The 25,500-nt window shown below is 26.3% G+C and overlaps 2 protein-coding genes across 2 annotated transcripts; one reads left to right on the forward strand and one right to left on the reverse strand.

Moving 5' to 3' along the window:
- Positions 1-859: 859 nt before the first annotated feature.
- LOC129968523 (cold shock domain-containing protein E1-like) lies at positions 860-19,279 on the reverse strand. The gene is made up of 16 exons (XM_056082503.1): positions 19,151-19,279; positions 18,558-18,809; positions 15,109-15,264; positions 14,434-14,530; positions 13,843-13,991; positions 12,859-13,107; positions 12,687-12,770; positions 12,148-12,314; positions 10,906-11,074; positions 7,229-7,372; positions 5,564-5,896; positions 4,482-4,657; positions 3,881-4,110; positions 3,055-3,221; positions 2,393-2,583; positions 860-2,008 (listed from the first exon to the last, which is right to left on the reverse strand). The coding sequence occupies exons 2-16, from the start codon at positions 18,576-18,578 to the stop codon at positions 1,744-1,746; spliced, it is 2,598 nt and encodes an 865-aa protein (XP_055938478.1). The 5' UTR covers positions 18,579-18,809; positions 19,151-19,279; the 3' UTR covers positions 860-1,743.
- A 223-nt stretch (positions 19,280-19,502) lies between these two features.
- Positions 19,503-25,251, forward strand: LOC129968142 (NADH dehydrogenase [ubiquinone] 1 beta subcomplex subunit 8, mitochondrial-like). Its single transcript, XM_056081963.1, has 5 exons — positions 19,503-19,735; positions 22,047-22,264; positions 22,669-22,736; positions 22,819-22,909; positions 25,126-25,251. Exons 1-5 carry the CDS (start codon positions 19,630-19,632, stop codon positions 25,183-25,185), a joined length of 543 nt encoding a protein of 180 aa, XP_055937938.1. The 5' UTR covers positions 19,503-19,629; the 3' UTR covers positions 25,186-25,251.
- Positions 25,252-25,500: the final 249 nt, after the last annotated feature.

The raw sequence follows: 25,500 nt of genomic DNA on the forward strand, positions 1-25,500 counted from the left end.
ATCAAGCAATAATTGAAATTTTTTTAAGTACATCCATTTTAAAATACTGCTGCTTTTTTCTGTGATATAATTTAATGTAGAGAGAAAATTAGGGAAATGCAAAGCACAATGAATAGAACAGTGTAAGGCTTTTGAAATAATATGAGTTACATGTCTACCAAAATTTGATATTCAAAAATATATTTTACAAAGAAACAAATTAAATTTTTAGTAGTCATTATTCCAGCGAAACAACTGATCTCTAAAGGGGCTAATTTTATAAGTACATATTTTTTCCATTCTCAGACAACATAAATATATTTGCATAAAATAAAAATAATAACCAGGGCTTTTACATATGGTGTTCATTAATCAGTTTAGTTTATTGTCACTTCAAAATTTAATTTCATTATTTCTTGCATTATATGGATTTCTGGAATATTGATGCTGCATTAATAGATTCTCACATGTCTAAAAAATGAAAGCATTTATTTAGGAAATTATTTCATTTGTTACCTTTAAATAAAGAACAGTATTAAAATTTCAGTGGTAAAAACGATTTTCTTTACTTCATTTTTAAACAAATCAATTAAATAAAATGCTATAAAATAAAATCAATCTCTTGCCATGTATTTTTTTAAATATATGAAAATTAAATCAATACAATATCAATGGAAAAACTCTTATTTTCTAATTTTTTAACAGATTAATTAAAATTAGTAAGAAATAAAGCAAACATGATTTAATAAAATATTTTGAATAAATACTTTTAATGATGATTTAATAATATTTGTCTCGCCAAATTTAATTCTAAGTAAAAATTGTATCGTTTAACATACACAAAAGCACAATAATGTGAAATAAAGAATCAAGGCTAAAATACCAGCACTTATCTTTTATTCCTCTCAAAAATTTAGTTGTTCATCAATACAAAGTAGTTGAAATATTTCATAATTATTCACATAATATAAGGCACATGTTTAGTGGCTTCTTAGCTTATTAAAATCATCTTCCTACAAACACATACCAGTACTTAAGATCACAACATCTTGAATAAAATTAGACCATTTCCAGTTAAGTCGTAAAAAAAGAATTACTGGAAAGGTTCTCATGATTAAGGGTGATTTTTTGAACTGCTTTATGCATAGACAGATAAAGATAAGCTTCTCTTATAAATGCATGGTCTAAAAAAAAAGAAAAGAAAAAAAAAAAGGTAGGTATAAAATCTAACTGCAATTCACTTGAATAGCAGATTGTGAATAGGCAAGAAGCCCATAAACATGCGTCAAGCTCAAGCGTGCTGGCCCTGCAATGCTTAGTTACTTTGTTCCTCCAATTGGAATTATCTCAGAATTGCCTTTGTTCAAACTTGTTGGTGGCAGCAATTGATGTTGGTTTAACAAGTGTTTGAAAGGCAAAATGAAAAAGAATATTAAGTTTGTCCAAAGACAGAATACCAACAGTAAATTATGTCTTGCTCTTGTTGTCAAATGCACAACCTGCAATTTTTTTTCTCTTATTTTTACAATAACAAGAGGTGTGTAATAAATAGTTACAAAATGAAATGCAAAATTGTAATTGGAGCACGAAAACAAGTGAAAAGGAAATCTAATTTCTTTAAAAGGAATGTAAGTTTCATGATTAGCTCTAAAGGTAGTTTCTTCTTTAAGTTTGATTCTACCCATAGTGTGGTTGAATAGAAGGGAATATTACATAATTAGAAGTTTGGTATTACTGGTAATTTAATGATAGGGAGAAAAGCTTTCATCCCTGAGAGCAAACAATAGGGTTTGACTCTACATTTATACGTAATTCGTTGTTTGCTGAGCATGTTTCATTAATCAGATCTTTGATAGGATTCATATGATTTTCTTCAACAATTTTCTCCACGGTTCTGAGCAATTTAAAACCATTTGAACCATCTGGTCCTTTTGGTTGTCGAATAAGGATAATTCGTGGTCCACCACCTTCAGCTGAAATGGTACGCAAGCGATTCAATCTCTCAGGTCGCTGCATTGGCTGACTCTCTCTGAAAATAAAATACACAAACAATTAGAGACAATCTGCTGATTTTAGCAACATAAAATTCTACTTATTATTCAATACTGAACAACTCTCAAATAACAGTAACTGAAGGGAAAAAAAATGATAAATTAAAACTAAATAAAAATTATACAATTGGGAAACAATTTCATTATCTTCTGATGATTTTTGGTGAAACCTGAAAAGCAAACCTATTCATAGTTCAAGAAATATATTTTTTGTCTTTTAATACAGAATAAATCTATGTTTATTTCATTTGTTTCATGTTTATAATTGAAAAGCAACAATTTTAATTATTCTATTATAAAACTGTATTAATAATAATTAAAAAAAAGGATAGAAAGAGAGAAAAATACAAAAATCATCATACCCAACTTTCACAACGCTGCATGCAGAATATTTTCCTGTACGCTGATGATGAACAACAATGAACTCCACTTTGTCTCCAGATTGAATAATGCCATCGCCTTTCACTTCAGACATATGAAAGAACAATTTTTTACCTTCTTCAGCTTCATAAGACAAGAATCCAAAATTGCCTTTGATGGTATCAACGGTAGCCTTCAAAAGTAACAAAACAAACAGAGTAGTAATAAAATAAAATGTTAAGACAGATGTTACAATAAATGTCATATATGATTAACTGACATCTTTCAATTATGTATAAATTTTCCTTTGGAATTTAAAAATAAGTTACTTCTTTTTAATGTACAATAGCTAAACATATACATATAAAATAAATAAATATTTCATGTTGTGAGTAAAAATCTCAACTTAATATTAAAAAATGTTTTTAACACGATTTAGAAAAAGAATTTTGCTTATAATCTTTCTTTCATTTATTCCTCAGAAATTATTATGCAGCTAAATATTTATGCTACAAAATAAGAACTTATTTTGTATTATTTCAATGTCTTGTAGTGTTCTATAAATAAGTAAACACCAATCAGGCTTTACAAACACATAATATTAATTCACAGCATTCATAGACTATAGGAATTTTTAGAAGTTACACATATATACATATATTACCTGGATTCTTGTTCGAATGGCTTTGATATTAACAGCACGTTCTTTTCCATCTTTAGTGATGCCAATCTGAAATTGAACTACATCACCTTTTTGCAAAAATTCATGTTTGTCATCCAAGCCAGTAATGCCAAACTCATATTCAGCCAAATCTTCATCCATGTTCTCGGCTGTAAGATAAAGCAGTATGAGCAAAAGGCAATTAAAATTTGAAGTTTTTAATATTTTTTAAATAATTAAAACTAATTATAATTTTATTCTAAATTTCACATAATTCTGCAGATAAATATAATTTTTAATCCATAATATCTACAAATAAATTCTATAGGTTGCTGATGCAAAAAAATAGATATGGGGAAAATTTTATTTAGGGTATAATTTATCTTGAACATGCATTTTATTTCATCTTTTATAACTTCATTTCAAAAGTAGTCCATGAACTTTCCTATGAATGTTAAATAACTATCAACTCTAGGAGTGTATAAATGTAAGGTGGAGGGAGAGAAAAAAATTATTGAAAAAAGAAATTAAAAAGTTTTGTAAATACCAGCTCCAAATACAGTCTTATTTTTAAAAAATGACATTTATATAAATGATTTTTTTATAATCATATGATTTAATATGACAGTATAATGATGCATAATTTTTAAGTTGACCAAAATATTTCTTCAAGTTTATCCTGAAATTAAAGCTAAAATCCATGACAATAATAGCTACAAAGGCTTTAGAATATGAAAAAAAGTAGCTTTTGCAAGCCTTTAGTTTGAAATTTAATATAGAATATCATTTAATAAAAAATAAAGAATAAATTGTATTAAAACATACTAACCATGAGACGCTAAACGAACTTTTCCTGGATAAAGGTCTTGATCAGGATTAAAGCACCGAAGTGGATGAATAACAACACCATTTAAGATTTCTGGTTGAACATCTTCCCTTGGTATGGTATTAGGTGGTAATTTTCGAACACATTCCGCACTATATTTATTGCCTTTGTGGGTCACACCATATTCTACTTCTTGTCCAACTTCCAATGAAGAAGCATTTCCATCAAACACACTAAAAAATTTCAAAGGATAAAATTTAAATGACAAAAATAAATTAAGAATTTGTTCATACCTGTACCATTTAAATGATTTATTCATTAAAGAGCTGCAACATTCAGTTAACCATAAAAGTAACAATATAATTATTGCTCAAATTTCGAAATTACACAATTAAAAATTACACATATATACATTACCTATCCACATACTCTTTATTCATTTATCTTTCTTAGACAAAGGAAAAAATTTAGAGCAATAAATATGACTTCTATATTATATAGTTTACTCCTGAAAATTTAATAATGTTTATAGTATTTTCAGCAGCAAAAATTTCAGTTATCATTTGAAAGAGGTGGAAATCAACAACAAATAATAATAACATACCTATAATGGAAAAATACTTCTTTATCATGTTCTTCTGTTTCAATAAATCCAAATGTATCTTTCAGAGCTGCCACGAAACCTCTGTGTGTGAATTTGAAGCCATTTCTAACTTTAGGTACGATTTTAATATGAGTGGCATACAATTTTTCATCTTTATTGATAATAAAAAATTCAACCTAAAAATAAAATTGACTTCAATCAATTGAATTTTTACCAAACAAAGTAAAACAAAAGAATGTTTCTTGCATTTCTGCTTGATAGAAAAATTTAAAACTAAGTTAAGTAAATCATACAATGTTAAATATTAATTGTTCTATTAAAAGCTGATGAACTGTGCCAAACAAATTAGGAAGAATTTAAATTGAATAACAAGAAAAAATCTCATTTAACTCAAACACCAACTGAGAATATAATTTCAATGCTTATGTACAACATATGATCAAAATTAACATCGCATTGTAATATGTTTTAAATATCATGTAAATGTTTTTTCAATGAATGTAATATGATTAGCTTGATTTATATAAAAACAGAATTTTTTTCAGAAATATATTATCATTATTATGTTTCCAAAATTTTCTACATTAATCAAATGCATTATTTATTTTTAAAAAGTCCTATTAAGAATAGGTACATGTTCATTTGCAAAAAAGGTTTTTTTTTTTTTTTTTTTTTTTTTGAAGATTTAAATAGTAAATGATTACACTTTTTTTTTTTTAACATTACTAAATATATATATATATATATATATATATATATATTTGAATGCATTTCAAAATCTTCTATAAGCTAGCATTTCCCCATATGCATAATAATATAGCAATAATCCTATTTAAACTTAGTTAAATATTAAATAATAATACAGTATTTCTTTTGCAAATAAACCATGGGCTTTCAAAAAGCTTTTTATAGAAAGGTCTCAAATATTCACATACTTAAAAATCTCACATCACAAAAATATGTTTAAATTAAATTATGAATATGCCAAACTGATTTATATTACTAAATAAAAAATAAAAAATTGGAATTCCTAATTCTAATATGTTATAACAGTTTGCAAAGTATTTCAAATTAAAACTTACTTTATCACCTATACGTGGATAGCCTCGTGATTCACAATCAACATTAGAAAAATAAATTTTTTCTTTCATTCCATTTCTATTGCAAACAATGATGCCATCATTGACATTTTCATCCCCATTTTCTTCAAATGTAGATTTTCTGTTAGGTTTTTGTGGACTATCATTGTTCCAACGAGAATGAGCTTCTTTCTCCACAATCCCAAATAAGGTATAATCATCATTATAATGCTGATCAGATTTTGCTGAACCATTCATTGTAGGACTATTTTGTATAGTTCCAGGTGGCAAAATTCTAACTCTAATTGCATGGCTTCGACCAGGTGATGTAGGATCCTGTAAATAAATTCTTAATTAAATACCAAATATTTCATTAATGTTAGTGTTCATTTCCAAAATTTTACAATTACATAGAATGAGTTACACTAAACAACCAATGCATATTCTGGAACTAAGTTAATAATATACTGCACAATATAATTCAATATTTATATCCCATAAAGATCCTTGACTTTTGAATATTTTTAGTAATGTAATAAAAGAATAGGCAAAAATTATTCTAAAATTGAAACAAATTTTGCACACATTTCTCTTTTTATTATAAAAAGGAAAGAAAGAAAGAAATGAGCAATTTTACAATGATTTGCTTGAATTTCAATTATAAAATTTTTGAAAATATGAGACATAAACTAGTTCATTCTGAAGAATTCTATAATTCATTATCTGAAATTACAAACCTATCGATATGAATCTTTGATTAACTGCTTTGCAGTTCTTTTAACATATTACTTTCTGTTTTGAAAACGTCACAAAAGTAGATTGCTTAAAGATAACACTGTTCTTTTTAGAGTTCTACTTCTGATGAAAATTAGTTTAATCTCTTAGAATTTTCAATATACAATAGAGTACTTTTGTAAAATAATGCTAAATTAAAAGATATCAGTTACTAATACTCAGATCCATTTGGGAGAAAAACTGTTTAGCTGTTTTTTGAGAGACAGCCATATTTATAGCATCAAGCATTTCCTTGAACATGAAAAATTGCCTAATCAAATGAAATGTTGTATTCCAAGGAGAAGGGAATATTTCATTCAAGATGTATAAAATGTAACATCTATTTATCCGTAAAATTATGAACTATTTTTAAATTGCAAATGCAACTATAATAACATGTAGATTGAAGTACACTATTTGGGTACCATTTAAACAGCTTAATGATTTTGAAAAATATTCTTTTAAAGTTATTAAGAAATATCTATCAATTTGTAACAAAGTTTTAAGAGCTTAAGTCAAGCATTTCAGACATGCAGCCCACACCATTCAGCCTTATGGCCAAGTAAACATAAAAGTATAAAACTAAATTTTTCATAAATATTTCTTGGTGGGTATTTTTTAAACTTTTAATGAATCATAAATAATAAATCAAGAAATTAGGTGATCAATTAAATGTATAAGCTAGTTCTTTAGCGATTTCATGCAATTTCTAACTGCAACAAATACATTTTCAAAAAAACTGCACCTTTTAAAAAAAAGTGTGAAAAAAATTTAAATCTTCAAAAATTGGTATACAAAATTATTCCCTCCCTCCCCTCTTTCTTTCAAACACCCACACAAATATTTGCAAGTATACTTCTTTATAAATCTTCATACTTAAACAAAATGAATTACCTGGACAACAGTAAATTCGACTTCATCATGAATTTTGATTGTGCTTTCAGGATTTATCACTTCACATAAACGAAAATATAAACGGACATCTCTGTGGCCATAAGTAATGAAACCAAAAGTTTCTTTCAAAGCTGATACAAAGCCCTAAAAAAAATTAATTACAAACTAAAAGCACCAACATTATAATTTATATATGAATGTATGATATGTTATGAATTTGTGTTATGAATAAAAAATTTTCATTCTATTATGTTAATGAATAAAAATTTTTAATCTCAGATTCAGCACTAATTTTTAATTTTTTACAAAGCATATAAAATGTGTACTATAATAAATGATATTTTAAACTGAAACCTAATAGCTGTTAAATTAACTTCTATCGGCCCATTCCACGGTAATGTATGTGACAATCGGACTAAAAGATATGCATAAATATCTGATAAATTTATGTACAAATGTAGTGAAAGTCAAAAATTTAATTTTGTTAGACAATTAAAAAAGAGTTTTAATAAATGGTAATGAAAAATATATTTGTATTTAAATTTTGAGAGACCTTTTAAAATTTTTTTTAGATAGTCACGTATGTGACAAAAATTGGAACTGTGATTTGATAACACCAACTTTCTTTAAAAAAATCAGTGAATTATATGCATGAAACGTGCTTAAAAAAAGTTTCCCATAAGAAAAAGGTTTAATGAAGACAAACTAATAAATGCATTAAATATTTCTTTAATTTTTCAATTAAAAAAAAAATGTAACTTTACAGGTCATGTATGTGACAAGTAGTCATGTATGTGACATCGTTCAATTTCACATAACTGCATTTTGAAATATTACAGTATTGCGACCGTTAATTATAGGTGTTGGCAATACTCTAATTATGTCATCCCGCTGAATAACTCCTATATCATTCTCTTGATAAATGAAGTTGCATACGGATACCTGCTTTAGGAAAATAACATTGATTTCGGTGTTATCTAATGCAGACACCTGTGCTACATAAGGCTTCCAGGACTTTTTTCCAAACACTTTTACAAGTAAAAACTTGCCAAGTGAAATATATGCAGAAGTGTGATTTTGTGCAAGTAATGGAGTTCTTTTCAAACACTGTTCTGTATTTTTACAAAAGCATAGCTCTTGCACAGTTGTATCCAAATTTTGCTGACTTGTAAATAAACAAATGTGTTCATCCAAACATTTAATTATGTGGGCTTTTTTAATTCCTGGAACATCCTTAGCTAAATTCCAATCAATTTGAGTTTTATCTATATCCTTTTGCAGCATAGGAATGACAGTGATATTTTGTACTACTTTTGCAGCAACTGTAGCAAAATCAACTGCATTCTGTACTATAGCTCTTCTTGCCTTTACTTCCGCATAGACTCGGGACTTTGCAGTACCTCCTATCCCATCAACAACTCCCTTTCCATGGGAAGTTGCTGAATATTTCCATTCGAAACTAGAAAAATGCTTTTGTGTTTTGAATAAAATAAAGAGGAAGTAACAAATAAATTTGTTTTTAAACTCGCTGGATGGTCCATCGCTCCAAATTATTAATTTTGGTTTATTTGCCTGAAATTTAATAATTTCCAAAAGCTTCAAAATGAAAGCAGACACAGATAGCTTAGATTTATCTTTAGTATCACTTACAATAAGATAACTCTGTGTTTTATGATTCTTTTCAAATAATGCAGCTGTAAACAAAGTTACGTTTTCCCGGCTCCATAGTGCAGACTGTATTTCACTTTGCCACTCACATGAATAACTCATAGCAAAATCTACTTGCAATACAACAGTATTGCTTTGCTTTATATCAGATTGAAAGGCAGCAGCTTGGATTCGTTTAATTTTTACATGCTGCTTAAAACTTTGAAAATTTTCTAAAACATTATCAGTTAATTCAGCTATGCAACCTTCATTGGTTTCTTTATAGAAGCGCTTATTTTCTGACTTAACCCATTGGTGCCATTGTACATTAGAAGCATTATTTAATCCTTTTTTGCCAATAAAATCTAAAAGCAATTTTCCAGCATTACATTTATCACATTTTGTTTCCCAACACTTTGATTCCAAGTCTGAATTGCACAGCACTTCTTTCCAAAAATCATTGTTATAATCAATATTTAATCCTTTTAACAAAAGAATGAAATTCTCATGACTCTTGCATTTACACTGATCACTAGGTGTGTCTTTAAGAAGAAGAACATTTTTAGGTCTTAAACTGCAAAATTTTGAATATCCAATATTAATGCTTGGATTTTCTTCCTTAAACAAAGCATGTGCTTCTTTCATATACATTGTAAGAAAATGTTTACGAACACGTTTTTTAATGCCATTTTCCCAAATTATCATTTCATCATGCATTCCTGGAGCAGTGTAGACTATGTCTGCTCGGCACAAGAAGTCTGCCACAAGTTCTTTGTTTTGATTATTATCACTGATATTGGACTCTCTTTCCTTTTGCAGTTTTAAACCTACCTTTTCCACTAAATTGCTGACTACAGCCATTCGTTTTCGAGGTGAGGTTGGTAAGGCTTTCAAAGTTTTTTTAACTGCTTTGCCAAGTGTCTGGGGAACTGTATAAGGAGAACATTCTGGGGTAGTCGCAATAGAAGAATTCAAACTTGAAATTTTTGTAGAATTACTTATCTTTTTGGCTGCTCTGCATTTCCTCTGCCTTTCTCTAGCTGCTTGCTTTTGTTTCTTTTTCTCCTTTTTTGTCATAGTTGCTGCTTTTAAATCTCTTATTTTTTTCTGCCTTAGCTTTTCTTTCTCTTTAAAATCAGGATCATTTCTTTTTTTCTCATAATATCTCTTTTGTTTAGTAGCATTTTTTATTCTTTGTTCATCATCCATATTTTAAGCTTAAAATAGCAAAATAAGACTAAGATGCTTAAAGATAGCAAAATCTGACTTGCAGCATACTTCAAACACAGTGTGCTGTGAACCTTTGCTTAAAAACAAACATTAGGTTATAGCTGGAGAAGTAAAGGAATGTACTGCCATCTGGTGAGATGAATTTAAAATAACTGCTTTGGATTTTATAATTCAATGTCACATACATAACTGCTTGAAGTCACATACCTGACCATTGAAAATTATAAATTAATTATAATATTTTTTAAATTTTTAAATGCAGTTTCATCAAATAGTATGATTATATTTAGAAAATAAAAATTTAGAACTTTCTATTAATTTAATGATGCAAAAAATAAAAAAAAAGTTTTAATGGTCATGTATGTGACACTCCACAATCTTCATTAGCTTTGATTGTTAAAACAAAGCCAAAATAGACATTAATTTGTAATTTTTTGATATAGTATTACTAAAAACATATTAACAATTGAAAATTAAAATTCTATAGGCACCTTATGAAAGGTGAAATAATTATAGAAACCTTTAAAAAATATAATAATGAAACAGGCCATTTACAAATTCTCAGCCAAGGTTTTAAAAAATGCAATTTTTGATGAGATCTAATATTTTTACACAAAAATCAAGTCAACAACAAGCAAAATCAGATATTTTTCATTAAAATTATGTGTTATAACCATGATAATAGATTAAAAAAAAATTTGCCCCTTGGTTTCAAAATCCATGGAATGGGCCTATCTATGATGAAGAAATCAAAAAGTTATTGGGATTTCAGGTTGAATTATACAAAAAAAGTAATTTACTTGTTCCCGTTTTTCTTTTGTAAAGTTCAGACTGTCTTCAAGAAGCTCAATGTTAGTAGCTCGCTGTAGATTGTCTCTTCGATCAGTTGCCACATTAAATTGAACCAAGTCACCAACTTGAAGAGTGTATTCAACTTTTGGGTCACGTTCTCCAAAAGGGTATATAACACTATATTAAAAAAAAAATGAAAATGGTAAAAGAAATACACAAATTAATTCCATAATATCAAGCTCAGAAGTAACTTTTTCTTTTCTTCTTAAGAGACAGACAAATCACTATTATACTGATTAAAAAAAACAACAATTAATAACCTTGAAATTAAATTAAGATTATATTATAATTAGCATACAGACTTTAAGAAATCAAGATGTCAACTAAAAAAGTTACACAATATAAACACATTAAAAATTACATAATTAAAAATTTTATAAATAATAAATTACAAGTTTGTTTGTAATGGAATTCTATTTATGGGAAAAGTTGCATCACTTTAGTGTTTTGCATGTCTTGCTTCAGTCACATTCAGGAAAAAATGATACTCATTAAACAAGGTTCTACTATAACATGTGATAAAAATGCCAGTTCATTAGTTGCATTATTTATGACTTACTAAAGACAAAGAATAGGAAACAATTGATTAAAACTTTCTTTCAATGATTAATTATACAATTTTAATAACACCAAACAGGTTGAACAAGAATTCCAAAAGTTATTTCACATTAAACACTTAATATATATTTTACAGCTTAAAAAAAAGTTTGGTTTCTTTAATTTCGACATTCTAATTTGTTTCTCTTTAAACACAGAACAAACATTTTTTAAACAAACATTAATTTAATAATTAAAAAGCTAAGGAATATTTGAAAAATTCATTAATCTTGATAATAGATTAATGTCTGCGCAGCCCCATTTTTTATTTTTGAATTTTTACCATCATAAGGTGAGAATTCCAAAAAATAAAAAAAATCAGTGCATTTTCAATCAGTTTCAATATCTTTTTTAACAATAAGCATTAACAACTTAATATGAAAATCAACAGCATTTTGAAAATACTAAACAATAATTTGAAAATTCCAGACAAAATTTCACAGATAGCTTGATTTATTTTTTTCTCTCTCCATTCCTTTGTAGTTATTGTAATATTTAAACTGCTGATTATAAATATTTCTGCATTTCTAAGACTTCTTGAAAGTCTTAATCACTATAAGAAGACCATAAACACGGTATAATTATATACTTACTCTTCATGCTGATGACATCGAATCTTTCCAGGCATTGCATCAGTTGAGCGAGATCTACCTTTTTCCAATGCTTCAATTATTTCCCCAGATAAAGGTTCAGTGCTAATATCTTCAAATATCACAGTGCCAGGAGTTAATGTAACTACATTAACAGCAACTTCTTTTCCCTATTGTTCAAATAATAATAATTATAAACTTCTCTCTCTCTCAAAAAAGGCAATAATTGGAATCTATTTCCCAGAGACAAAATTTCTGATAATGAATCTGATTCTAAAATAATAATATGCGGGATTTTTTCACCATAAATCGATTTATATTGAGATAAATTTGAAACAATCAGATATTTATTTCAATTTTATAAATTTAATATAAAATATTCAATTTTAAAAATCAAAAGCTTTAATTTCATCACATTAAATTTTTTATTAATATTAAATTCCCTTAAAAATTAAATAAAAAAGACATTTTGAAAACAATTTAAAAATACCAAATTAATAGAAATATTTTAAGACAAACTTTCAAAGATAAAATACACTTACATTTCGTGTTTGAATGCTGAACTCAACATCATCACCCAAGTTAAGATTTCTAAAAGCTTTACATTCACTAGAATGGAAAAATATCTGAAAAAGAAACATTGTTTTATATGTAAATTATTTAATATATAAAAAATGTTAGAAATTCTTTTGTTAAAAAAAACACTCAACCTACTTCTTTAACAACATCTGCTCTTTCAATAAATCCAAATGTTTCTTTGAGAGCGCATATTACACCTTGGTAACGAGTTGGCAATGGCTTTTCTAATCGAATGTTACGAGCTCTCAAGTTTCCAGTATTTTTATCAGTAGCAATTCTAAATGTAACTTTATCATGAGGATGTAGTTCTGCAGCACAATCTACATCATCAGCAGAATAAGGCAGGAAAAAGCATTCCCCACGATTTTCATAGGCAATTCTACCCTACAACAGAAATTTTAAAGTATTAAGTTTCTAATTACTGAAAATATATTATAACAAAAACCTAAAAGATATACGTATTAACATTTTTATTTTGTCTATTTAAATATCAATAAACATTTAAGTTAGGAGCATACATGTCTGTTTATCTTGTAATGTTCCTGTGTTTTTCTCATTTCTGTATAATGATAAGAAAGTTAGAAAATTTAAACCTGATTGTATTCCAGTTTGAACCTGATAAAAGATAAGCCAACCATGATCAACAGAGTATGACATTAACAAACACAATTTGATTCATATTTTACAGCTTTCTTATTTGCAACTGGCAATGAGGGAAATGCAAACCAATGTATTTAAAACAAACTATAATGACAATTGAATCAAAGCTAATCAGAAGCTGATAAAATGTTTTGATTATTTTATTGATATCTATCTAATAGGTTTAGTTAATACATTTAGTGTTTGGTTAAAAGAAATATATTATTATGAAAGATAAAAAGGATTTTTCTTGATGCCTATGTGCCACATTAAATATCAGATATTTCAATGCATGAAGAGAATGATCAGATATGATAAATTAAGCAAGCATTTCAAAACAGTGGGAAAAGCCTGACCCTGTTAACCACTTTCTCTACTCATTTTACAAAACAAAAATTAATAAAAATTATAGCAAAATCAGATTTTTTTTTATGTATTATATAATTTACTATAATAAAAAAAGATATAACTGAGACTTACTTCAGTATTATCTTTGATTTCAGTAGTAACAAAACCTGGAACTCTTTCTTCACACATAACTTCACCAACATCAAATGTAATTTTGCAAACAGAACTAGCAATTGGCTTTCCAGTTCGTCGATCATAGGTCATTTCAAATTCAACAGCATCTTTTAAGAGATAAAAATAATATAAACTAGTATACATATAGGGAATGAGACATGATTAAAAATTTCTCTTTGAATAGATTATATATTCTCTAGAATGGGCTTTAATTAAAAATGAATTAAACAAATGAAAAACATTAGGCCCATATTATTAGCATGAAATTTATAAGTCTATATAATTTGAAGGTTTTTATTATTTCACTCTGTAAACATAAATATAGCTTATAAAAAATATAAGAAATGAAGAATAACAAACATATAATCCTTAAATGAATATAATAGTAATATAGACAAAATGATAAACTAGCAAAAAACAGACGTTAAAAAATTGTGTTATTTTGCAAATTTTACTGTTTCTACTTTTTAATACTGATTTATTGTATATTATATACATTTAGATATAGATTAAAAGTTTTTAAAATCAAAACTTTCTTTTAAAACTTACCACCAAGCTTCAAATGTTCAATATTGCCAGAAAACTGACTATAATGGAAAAAAAGTCGTGCTTGTCTCTCACAACACTGGATGAAACCATATGAATGCTAGAAGTAAAAAGGTTAAATATCAAATAAAAGAAGAAATTTATTGCAAATTATGTCATTTAGTTCTTATCCAGAAAATCAGGAGTATATTAAAATTTAAATAAATATTTAACAGAACAACTTTTAAACATTAATTAATGAATATTTAATTCCTTTAATTTTGAGTTTAAAATTAAAAACCAGTTTTTTTTAAAAGAGAATTTAACAACTCTTTTAATAACTTTAAGAATTCTTTAACTCTTAATGTCTCGTTAGTAGCGTGTTTAAAAAAATTTTTTAAAAAGGCCATGCGGCATCTTTCAGATAAATAAGTACATATTGTTAATATTAGTACACAATATAGCTTAGTAATAGAATAATATAGATATATAAACAAAATTTGAAACAGACACAAACAAGACACAATTGATTTTTTTTCTAAAACCGATTAAGAAGACCGCAAAAGAAGATTGTCTCTTAAACATAGCTTGAAAAAAGAAGTAGTGTATCTATTAGATAAGATGCAACAAACGGAATGTTAAAAGAGTTATAAAAATTACATGATAATAAATAACATGAATAGAAAAAAAAATTCATACCAGCAACTTTTCAACAATTCCCGTCTCTCTGGGAGTAACGCCACTAGGACTAGAGCTATTGCTGTTACGTGGGCAGTCATCATTCGATGTTTTGTTGTAAGTGGGAGAGCGTTGGCAGCTAGGCGTTGCAGGATCTTGAGCTGACGGCTGGAAATTCTAGTAAAATTATGCATATAAAATACATTTTTTTAGCATTTCATATTTTTCAAGGAAAACATCATTACAATCAAATAAATGTTAAAATGCTCTCTTTTAAGAATACTGTTCTAAATTTAATAAATATATTTTCCAAACCCTAATAAAACATAATGAACCAGAAGCAATATTAACAGAAGACATAAGAATAAATAATAATGAAAAGATATGCCTAATTAACCTTTTCTGATAGAGCATTTAAATGATAATTTACATACTTTAATATTGATTTGATTTTAAAAACTTACCTCATTTTCTAAAATTTCAAACAATACCTCTTTTTAAAATGTTATCTTATTATACTTGAAATTTTATGCATTTTAAATAGTTTTAATAATGAAACAAGAAATTTAAATCATTCTTTAAGAAATGTTAGTATATAATATTCATTTACAGATCTGCTAACAATAAATTTGATTTACCTACTGTTTAAATATTGAAATGTGAAGGCATACAGCCCTGAAGATTATCTATTTTTGATTCTTAATGTATGAAAAAGATTGATTATTTTTCTTTGATTTAGAAGTATTTCATCTAAAAAAAATCTTCTAAAAATTCATATTCTTTTAATACACTTTATTTGACCAGTCATAGTCGTTTGCTTAAATTTTCAATTTTATCTATATTATAAATTGCTTGCTCAAAAATAATAGTTAATTATGTTTAGAATTTCAATTGAAGATAACTTCATACAAAAGTTTTAATTTCAAATAATTAATATTAACCACAATAATAATAATGACAATTCCAAACGTCTAAATTTTGTAATCAGATAGTTGAATTAGCAGGATGTTGAAAATACCTGGTTGTTATATATTTTTTTCCTTTTCTTTCTTTTTTGTCCTCTATATTTTAAATGCCTCAACAGAATTCTATTTGTATTTTATTTCTCATTGTTTTGCTTTCTATTTGCATTTTATTTCCTTTTTCAAAATTTTTCTTCATAATTCATCAGTTTTGTAAACAATATATCTTTACTAATGCTTAATTAGGTAATTAAAGAGTCTTTCCACAAAAAATTAACCAATGATCAAAACTTCAAAGCTTTAGATTTTGCTTACATTTTATCAAAATGTAATACTCTGCTATCATACAGAAAAATAAATTTTCAAATTTTGAATATTTTATAATGTTTAATTGGTAAGATTTTGGAGAACAATTTATGCTCGGAAACACATGGAATAAAAAAAATCATTAAAAAAAACAATTAAAATTGCTTCTATTTTTTGAAAAAAGTACATTTTATTTAAAATTTCTAAAACATTTTTATTCATTACAACAACATTTATATCGCATTTCACGATAACATTCCTATGGTATTAGAAAAAAAGGAGAGGGGGAAATTCTCCAAGCTTTTAAGAATTAGGAGATGCTTATTTTATCGGAAAAATGATGAGAGAAACATGAAAGGAGGTGTTTAGAATTAGCAATAAGATCAACTCAGATTATCATGGAATTAGGAAGGGGAATAAAAGCCATCTTTCTTCATACTATGCATTAGCGGATTGCAAACTTTGAAAAGTACTAATCTCAGAATCCTGAAACAAAGATTAGGTACAATTTCTATAAAACATTGTCTGAACTTTTGAAGTATCACTTCAAGAAGAATGGCTATTTGTGTCTTAAAATATATTTTTTATCCATACAGGTCAGATTGATAAAATAGAAGATTTTTCAGTCATAATGAGTTACAAGCAGCAACACACTTTATAACCTGTTAAAATACGCACCCTTAAACATTCTTCCATAACAATAAAAAAAAGTTGCTACTTCAGTATATATGCCTGTTAAAATCTTCTAATCTGCATGAAAAAAATATTAACTGAAAAATTAAATTAGCTATTTCCTGCACTTAAATTTAATTTCTTTTTTTAAAAAAAATCCATTTTTGAATTTAAAAAAAAATTACACATTTCTGTAGCATAAATTGATTTTTAAGTTACTTGGACATCTATATAGCTTATGAAAAACACCATGAAAACCCAAAAATGACACATTCTTTCAGTTTTACAGTTTCAGCTGCTTAAAATTTATTTTAAAATATCAAAAGTCCTGAAAACTTATTTTCAAAAATTTGTAATTCTGAAACGAAGAATCTTCACTTAACAATTATCTTTTTCTTATCAGTCATCAATTTTATAAGGATTTATCCACTGGAATGTTGTCTAATTTTTAGCATGTTTAAAATTAAGTAAAAAACATAGGATCAATAAATTATATAGGGATCAAAATAATTTTTCATTTTATAATTTTTTTTAAAAACCTCGATTGCACATTTCTAATGGTAGATGGTAATTTAATAGAGCAATTTAAATGAATTTTTTACTTTCTTTAGTGGCCTAAAGAATGACTTTAAATTTGTCATTGTACTACTCATCTGCATGCAATATAAATACATATATATTCCACACACAGATAAATTGTTAACAATAGCTAGTTTAAGCATAAAATAAATAACAGTAAATGCACTTTATTCAAAATGAACGAAACAAGTCTGAAATATACTAAAATTTAAGTTCAAAAATTTGTAAATAAATCTATAAAAACCAACATTTTGATTCAAAATAAGACTTATGTCTACTTTACTCAGTCATTAATAATTTGATTTTTGAAAAATAAAATTAATAAAATTGAAGAACACACATTTTATAAGATAATGTTCACTTCTTAAAGAGCAAAAAAAGAAATAATACTGATATTTTTAAAAAATTCCCATTAAAAAAATTTTTAATGATGGAAAACCACACATAATGAATATAGTCTAAAAGAATAATTTTCATCATTATCTTTACAAAAAATAAATAAAATAAACACATTAATATCTATGACAGCTAAATATTCTATATAAAATATATATAGTATTTTATATAAGTAAATCAAAAATATACCATATCGACAAATGTATATATTATAAATTTCACATTCATTATTTATTTGTAAATACTTTATCCATATAAATTGAGGAAAGTAAATTAATTTTATTTTCCCATAGGTACATGAAAAATTACAGTATTTTTATTGTTCTCATTAAATTTGCTTTCTACATAAAAAAAACATCTTACTCTAAACATTTCCAAAAATAAATTTCAAAATCATAACATATGATGTAGATCATCTTAATCAAAGGAAGTTAACAATTTCACCCTTAGTGCAATTTAAAAACAAGCAAACAACTAGCACCTTCCAGATAAACAGCTATATAAACTATGCGTGAACACATGTCACATAAAATAAAAAGAAATTCAAGTAATTACCTTCCACTGAGGGCTTGCCATTTTGATTGATTCCTAATTAAAAAAATATCCTGGGGCTAAAGGCAGCAATATTAGTTTCACTTGATTAGAAGATCTTGATTTTGATGAGGCCAAATAAGTAGGGAGAAAATTTTGTAGATGGAAGTGCCTCAGATGTTTAACAGTGAGTGTGGATGTGTCCGAGCTGACGAGACCTTTATTTACTTTTTGTTCCTGAGCTGTTGATTAATTTGTCCCTTTTAATAAGTCATGCTACAATAAAATATATTTAAATTAATTTATAATTAAGTAAACAAAAGCAAAAAAGATATCACCACAAGTTATTTATACTATGAGATAAGACTATTATATAAGATACGCACGTAAAGGATAAATTTACAAGCTACAAGAAAACTTTCTCTTTTTTTTATCGAAAACAATTTATTTACGTTTGTACATGTAAGCACTTGATAACGCAGTTCAATAAATACATAGAAACAGAATCTAATACACGTAGTTATAAAAGCATGGAAATTCATAACAGTAAAATAACTTCAAAACCGCACTGATATGAATATAAAATATTTATTTACAAAATAAAAGCCAACACAAACCTCGACAATGCACATCACCGTAGACATGCCGCCATCTTTTAGAGGGAATTTAAAGTATGGAGTTGAAAAACATCTTCCTGCTTTTCTGGGGATTACATTTCGGTTTTCGTTTCATTTCATATGAAGTCGCACTAAACATAAACTATAGGTTATTAGTCCAAACTACTTATACGTAGTATGTTATTATTCACATTTGATCTTAATCCAAAAATATGTCTCAAAGTTTGGAAATAAAGCTTATAAAATAAAAAAATCTATATTTAAAAATCTTTTAATGAATAAAGCGAAAATTTAGAAATTTAATGTTCTAGTGCGACATTGATTTAAAATAAAATCAGGGGACATGTACAGAAGGAGTCGAAGTGATTAAGACGATGTATTAACAAAACAAATGTCCGTGTCCTCTAACTTTGAGCATTGAAACTAAGTTATTGTAGTATTTAATTGGTATCTTATACATTCAAAATTTTCTTTTAAAAATGTTTCGTTCCGCAAAAGTTTTGCGGGCCGCAATTAGCAATTTAAAATCAAAGCCTACTATTTTTAATGCTACGAAAGTAGTAGTTCGCAACTCCAGCATAACAAGTTAGTTTTTGTTTAAATTTAATCAGTTCCATTAACGGGGAATTTGTTTTAAATATTCTTAATTTTATACTGTGTGTTTTTATCGGTGATCTTTCTTTTTCTGAATTTAATTCTTTTATGTTATTTTCCTTTATTGCATTTCCTTAGTATAGATTAATACATTTTTTTCTACATTAGAAAAACAATATAGGTATTTATTTTTTTAGAAAATATTTAAACTTTTATATTATAGTCTAATTTTTAATTATAAAATATGATTAACAATATCACCTTTAACTTGATTCACATATAGGCACCTTTTCATTTTTGCTGTACATTATTTTATTTAGTTTTCTTGAGTTATATATATTACGTTTTATTGTAAATTTGAAATATTGTTTATGACAATGATGCTATTGAATTTTATATATTTTTTTGCATTGCTCTTTGTCAGTTATTTTCTGATTGAGTTTAAAACTTTAAGTGAATTTATCAATTCCTCTTTGTAATACTTCACTTTGTATCAGCAAGATATAATCTTATTGAAATCTTGTTGAACAGTTAATCCTTTTACATCATTCATTGAAAAAGCAAGATTCATTTAACATATTAATGCTTTTATAATTACATCTTTATTCAACCTCATTGAAAACAGAAAAAATGGACTGGAAATATTACTTTTGCTGGATATCAGCCATTTTGTGTCAAAAAATTATCTTTGTGTAGCTAATTGGGTAGAAAATTATAAAAATATTTTTTATGATAAGATTGATGTTTCTGGCTGCACAAACATAAAAGCAATTTCAAATTAAAATGAATAGTGCAAATACGTTACTGTCCAGGTGGCCGAAAAGTATTGCAATGAGAATAATTTAATAAATGAAGAAATTAGGTATCTTCATAAATAAACTTTATTTAGCTTTCCATATATTTTTAAATAATGTGTCTTTACTAAAAGTTGCTTTTTTTGTCTGTTTGTTTGTAGCTGTTATTGTTAAAAAAAAAAAAAAGAAAGAAAAGAAAATCAAAGTATAAATTGTCCTAAGTACAATATTATAGTATATTGAATTCTTTACTATAACGTTTTTCTTGTCACAAGCACTATTTCATTGATACTAACAGTTGAAATAGGAAATGTAGGGAGAGTTAAAATTTTACTGAAATGTTACATTGCTATGATAAACATTATTTATTACATCTATTATTGTCTATTCTACATTTATTAATAGATACAAGTCTTATATCAACTTGTAGAGGTAGAAAACTGAAAAGCAGATCAATAATATATAAGAAAAACACAACTAGAAACATCAGTCAACAGTGCCAGAGAGTATGTTCACCAATTTTATGATTAAATTTTGGTGTTAGCTATTTTAAATTCAAATGAGAAACACTTTACAGTTGTTGAGAAAGTGGACATATATCTTTTATGTGGATAGTTGATGGTTACAAAAAGTGCAGTGCATGATTGTATCTGAAAAGGTACCTAAAGACATGAATATTGCATCATTAAATGTTTTTAAATTTACAGTATGGATCTGTAAATTTAACTGTTGTACATTCTACAACAGTTATCTGTACTCATACTATCTAATTTAAATTATTATCAAATAAAATATTTTAACTCAGTTATATATTTTCATTTAACATTTAACTATCATTTAACTATTTGCTTTTCATTTTTATATTTTCAAGTTGTCTTTAGTTCATATGTGATATTTCAAACAATACATCTTTATGTCAGTCTGGCAGGTTTTTAAAATACTTCTATTTAACTTGTTTGGAAATATGAAATTTTTTAATAGATATTTTTTTTACTCATCTCTCAATGTTTTTAGAGTTCTGAAATTTTTATATCAATGTGTACCTAAAAGTAATACACTATTATAATGTTTTCAGAACTTAATCATTAATTCATTGCTCGGTTTTATTTAAATTTCATGTCATTTGAGTGTTGCAATCTGGTAGTAAATTTAAAAATATTTAATTTTTAAATTCCATAATATTTATTACAAAGAATTAATTATAAATGAAGACTAAAAATTAAAAAGTGTTTGTTATAAAAATTCTCTTTTTTCAGTCCTTTAATAAAGCATGCTTTTAAGAATTGTTTTTATTAAATTTGTTGTTTTCTACCTTCTCTCGCAGTTTGTATTTTGAATCATTATTCCTCCTATGTAACTATGATATATTATTACAATAGCTGCCATCATGTTTGATTATTCTTTGTAGAGAAAGAGTTACATTAAAAATGAGTTGATTAAAATCATGTCTGTTTCTTCATGTATGTAATGTACATTTTTAATTAGTTAAAATTCAATTTTTCATTCAGCATGGAATAAAGATTGGAAACCAGGCCCATATCCTAGAACAAAAGAAGAACGAATTGCTGCTGCTAAAAAATATAATATGTTACCAGAAGATTATGAACCATATCCAGAAGAAGAAGGATTTGGAGATTATCCTATGTTTAAAAAATTTCACATGGAAAGTCGTAATCCATTTGAACCTTACGACTATCCGGAATTAAAGAGAAATTATGGTGAACCTGTAAGTAGAATTTGAATATCTTGAGTTAATTTTTTTCATTAAGCAAATTGATGCGATTTGAAATAGGAAATTAATACTCCTGATGTTGCAATATTAAAATATTGTATGAATGAATTCATGTTTACCTGTATTTCTTATTTGGCTTTACTGAAATACAATCTTGCAGTTTCACTTTAACTTCTAATTTTACTTAGGATTTTTAAATCAATTGTATAACATTTATTCATGCTAAAAATTTGATACCTTATTCTTGTAATGTAGCTTTCTTGATGTCAAATTACAGCTTATAATGTTCTTTATATATTATTTAAAATATTTGTAATGCTTTATTCAATTTTTGAAATTACAATAATTTTTTGATGAATTAAGATCTGTTTTAAATGTTTTTGAATTTTTGTTTGTAGCTTCATCCTGATTATGATATATGTCTAGAAGATAAAGTAAATTTTCAAACTGAATACTGGACGCCTCCGTAAGTATCAATTTTAATAGAATAACATTTACTTTCAAAGAATTTTGTTGTTATAAATTTAAGTTATTATTTTGTATTATAGGTGGAAACAGTTACTTTACGTTTTGACTGGAGTTACTCTATATTGTTCTCTTATTTTATATGGAGAGTACAACCCTGTTGATCCTAGAAGGGTAATATGCTTATTTCCTTATTCTGGCAAAATTAGATATGAAACTTGTGGTAAAATAAAAATTGTATAATTTAGTCTTCTGCATTTAATTGTTTTAAATGCATCTATTAACCCTTTCATGATGGGTTTATCACATATGCATAGCCTACGAACATGTTTCACAGCCGGGTGTACCACCTTTGCATTTCTGAAAATCGAACTCTTGGAACAGCAATGCATATATGCATTTTAAACTGGAAAAATCTTTAAACTCCACAAGATGACTCCCTATGTCTGTTACTTTTGAAATGAATATAATTTTAGCATACTAATTTTCAGTTTGCTCATATTCAGGCTTGCTTTGTTATTTTACTCATCAGCTGTTGTGGGGCTGGGAGTAAGGTAATGTAAATAAACCGAGCTGAGTTGTGTAACTTTCCACTTGATATAATTATTTCTGGTCTCTCTCCAAATTCTTTATATATATATATATATATATAACTGTAACTCTGTTGTATTTTGCGTAGCGTCCGGATGCATTTCATAGGCTTCTCTTTTTATTATGGAAAGCTTTGGTTTTGGTTTGTTATAGCAAAAAAAAAAAAAAAAAAAAAAAATACTATTTATCAGAGGAAGAATGTGTTTGTAATATGAATGAACTAATAATCTAAAAAGGTAGCAAAAATGACGATATTAAGACATAAACTTTATTTTTTGTGATTTTTTTCCCCCAAAGTTATGCTTAGCGATGCAAAATCCCCATCTTGTGGGATGATTCCTTTTACGTATGCTCCGTCCCATGCATGTATCTAGGATATAGGCCTCCCATCCCAAAAGGGTTAAAAGAAACAAAAGCTTTAGTTTTTAAAAAACTTTGAATTCTTTAAATGCTTTTTATTTAGCGTTTTAATTATTATTAAATTTTATGAAGGGTTTTTTTTTTTGTTATTATTGTTGTTAAAAATTTATATCAGTCATAATTTCTTACAAATGATTAAAGGTAACAAGTTATCAAAACAGAATTGATTTATTGAATTACTATTTTACAAAATGATATTGAGTAACTAAATGCAAAAAGACTGAAACAAATTTTAATTATCACGAAGTAATTCAAATTCCATTTAAAAAATCTGCTAAAAAACAATAGAGCTACAATGCCCTGCATTGTGTGGCCAGAGAATCATTAGTTTGGAATCTAATTTCAGCAAGGATCCATTATATTTTTTTATCCTGGCACACATTGCATTTTTCAGTGGAGGGGTTCTTATTAGCATCACACAAAAATTTGAAGAATGGGATGCCGATTATGATCAGCTTCATTATCCGAGCACAATTCAAATTTATAATCTACATTTGTATAAGTTCAAAATGATATTTTAATTTCACCAACCTAAGGTTATAAATGCAAATATCAAACCTTCATCAAAATCTCTTCCGACATAGAAGAAAATTTTTAAACATCCTGAGAAAAAAATAATTTGATAAATTAAAAAATCATTTTGAATAATATTTAAAATTCATGCAAACATTTTCTATTTTTTTTTACATTAAATTTTATTTTCTCTTTGCAAATAGAAGGAAAGTATAAATGGTTTTATTAGCACTACTAAATTTTCAAAACTGCGTTTTTAGATACTTAAATAGCAAAATTGTAGCTTCTAAGCATAGAATTTAAGAACTGTATTAAATGCTTTATTTTTCAAGTAATCTCTTATGCCACAAAAATCCAGATATGCAAGCAATTACAATACAGTTAAAAACAATTGTAACAATTTTCATATTAAATAAATGTATATGCTTGATCTTGGATAGAAATTTATTTGAAACATTTTCATACGTTCCAAGTGTATAAGATTGAATCATATATTGTTTTTGTTGTATATAAGCCATGCTATATTAAAAAATACTGAAGATATTTGTATCACTCATTTAAATTTTATTCATATGTATGATTATTTCTTTATTATAAAATATTTCTTTAATATTTTTTTTTTATTTTTAATGCTATTTAAATGTTTTTATTTAATTGTAATTTGGATTTATAATTCCTTTTTCTTTATTTTTTTCTAAATTTGTAATTGGAAAATGTTTCAAAGTTTTAAAAATTTCATGATCATATTTTGATTCTATAAATTTTTATAATATTTTGGAATAAAAATGTTTCTTTTATTAAATATATATTTAAGTAAATTGAATAGCATGCATTCAAAATACAAATCCTATTTTGTTTATTTTCAGATTCCAAAGCAATTTCCTTATTCTGGACAAGTACATTATACTTTTGAAGCTGCAGAGTAAATAATTTAGTACATTACATATATTGCATAATTGATAGACGGAAAATAAATTTAAAACATTATTTCAGGTTGTTGTTGTTTCCTATTAAAGGTTGTTCAGTTTGTTTTTTATTTGCTATTAAAAAATTTTAGCGAGTATTATATCTATATTATTTTGCCATTCCCATTAAGGTAGGAATGCTGGTTTCAAATATGCATCAGATTTTTCATTTTCTTCACTGAAAAACACTTATTATTATCTAAATCAGGAGAAAAATAAAACATTTAAATCAAACATAGTAAGTTGGAAGCTGTGTGAATATTTAGGAAGGAAATA

This window comes from Argiope bruennichi, chromosome 5 (genome assembly GCF_947563725.1).
Source record: "Argiope bruennichi chromosome 5, qqArgBrue1.1, whole genome shotgun sequence".
Classification (NCBI taxonomy): domain Eukaryota; kingdom Metazoa; phylum Arthropoda; class Arachnida; order Araneae; family Araneidae; genus Argiope; species Argiope bruennichi.

Excerpts from the sequence above, each read along its gene's own strand:
- LOC129968142 (XM_056081963.1), top strand. The coding sequence starts at position 19,630 with ATGTTTCGTTCCGCAAAAGTTTTGCGGGCCGCAATTAGCAATTTAAAA. Across the intron at positions 19,736-22,046 it reads TCGCAACTCCAGCATAACAA|CATGGAATAAAGATTGGAAA; the intron begins GTTAGTTTTTGT and ends TTTTTCATTCAG. Across the intron at positions 22,737-22,818 it reads ACTGAATACTGGACGCCTCC|GTGGAAACAGTTACTTTACG; the intron begins GTAAGTATCAAT and ends TTTGTATTATAG.
- LOC129968523 (XM_056082503.1), bottom strand. The coding sequence starts at position 18,578 with ATGGCAAGCCCTCAGTGGAAG. Across the intron at positions 3,222-3,880 it reads AGTTCGTTTAGCGTCTCATG|CCGAGAACATGGATGAAGAT; the intron begins GTTAGTATGTTT and ends TTTATCTTACAG. Across the intron at positions 2,584-3,054 it reads CCATTCGAACAAGAATCCAG|GCTACCGTTGATACCATCAA; the intron begins GTAATATATGTA and ends TTACTTTTGAAG.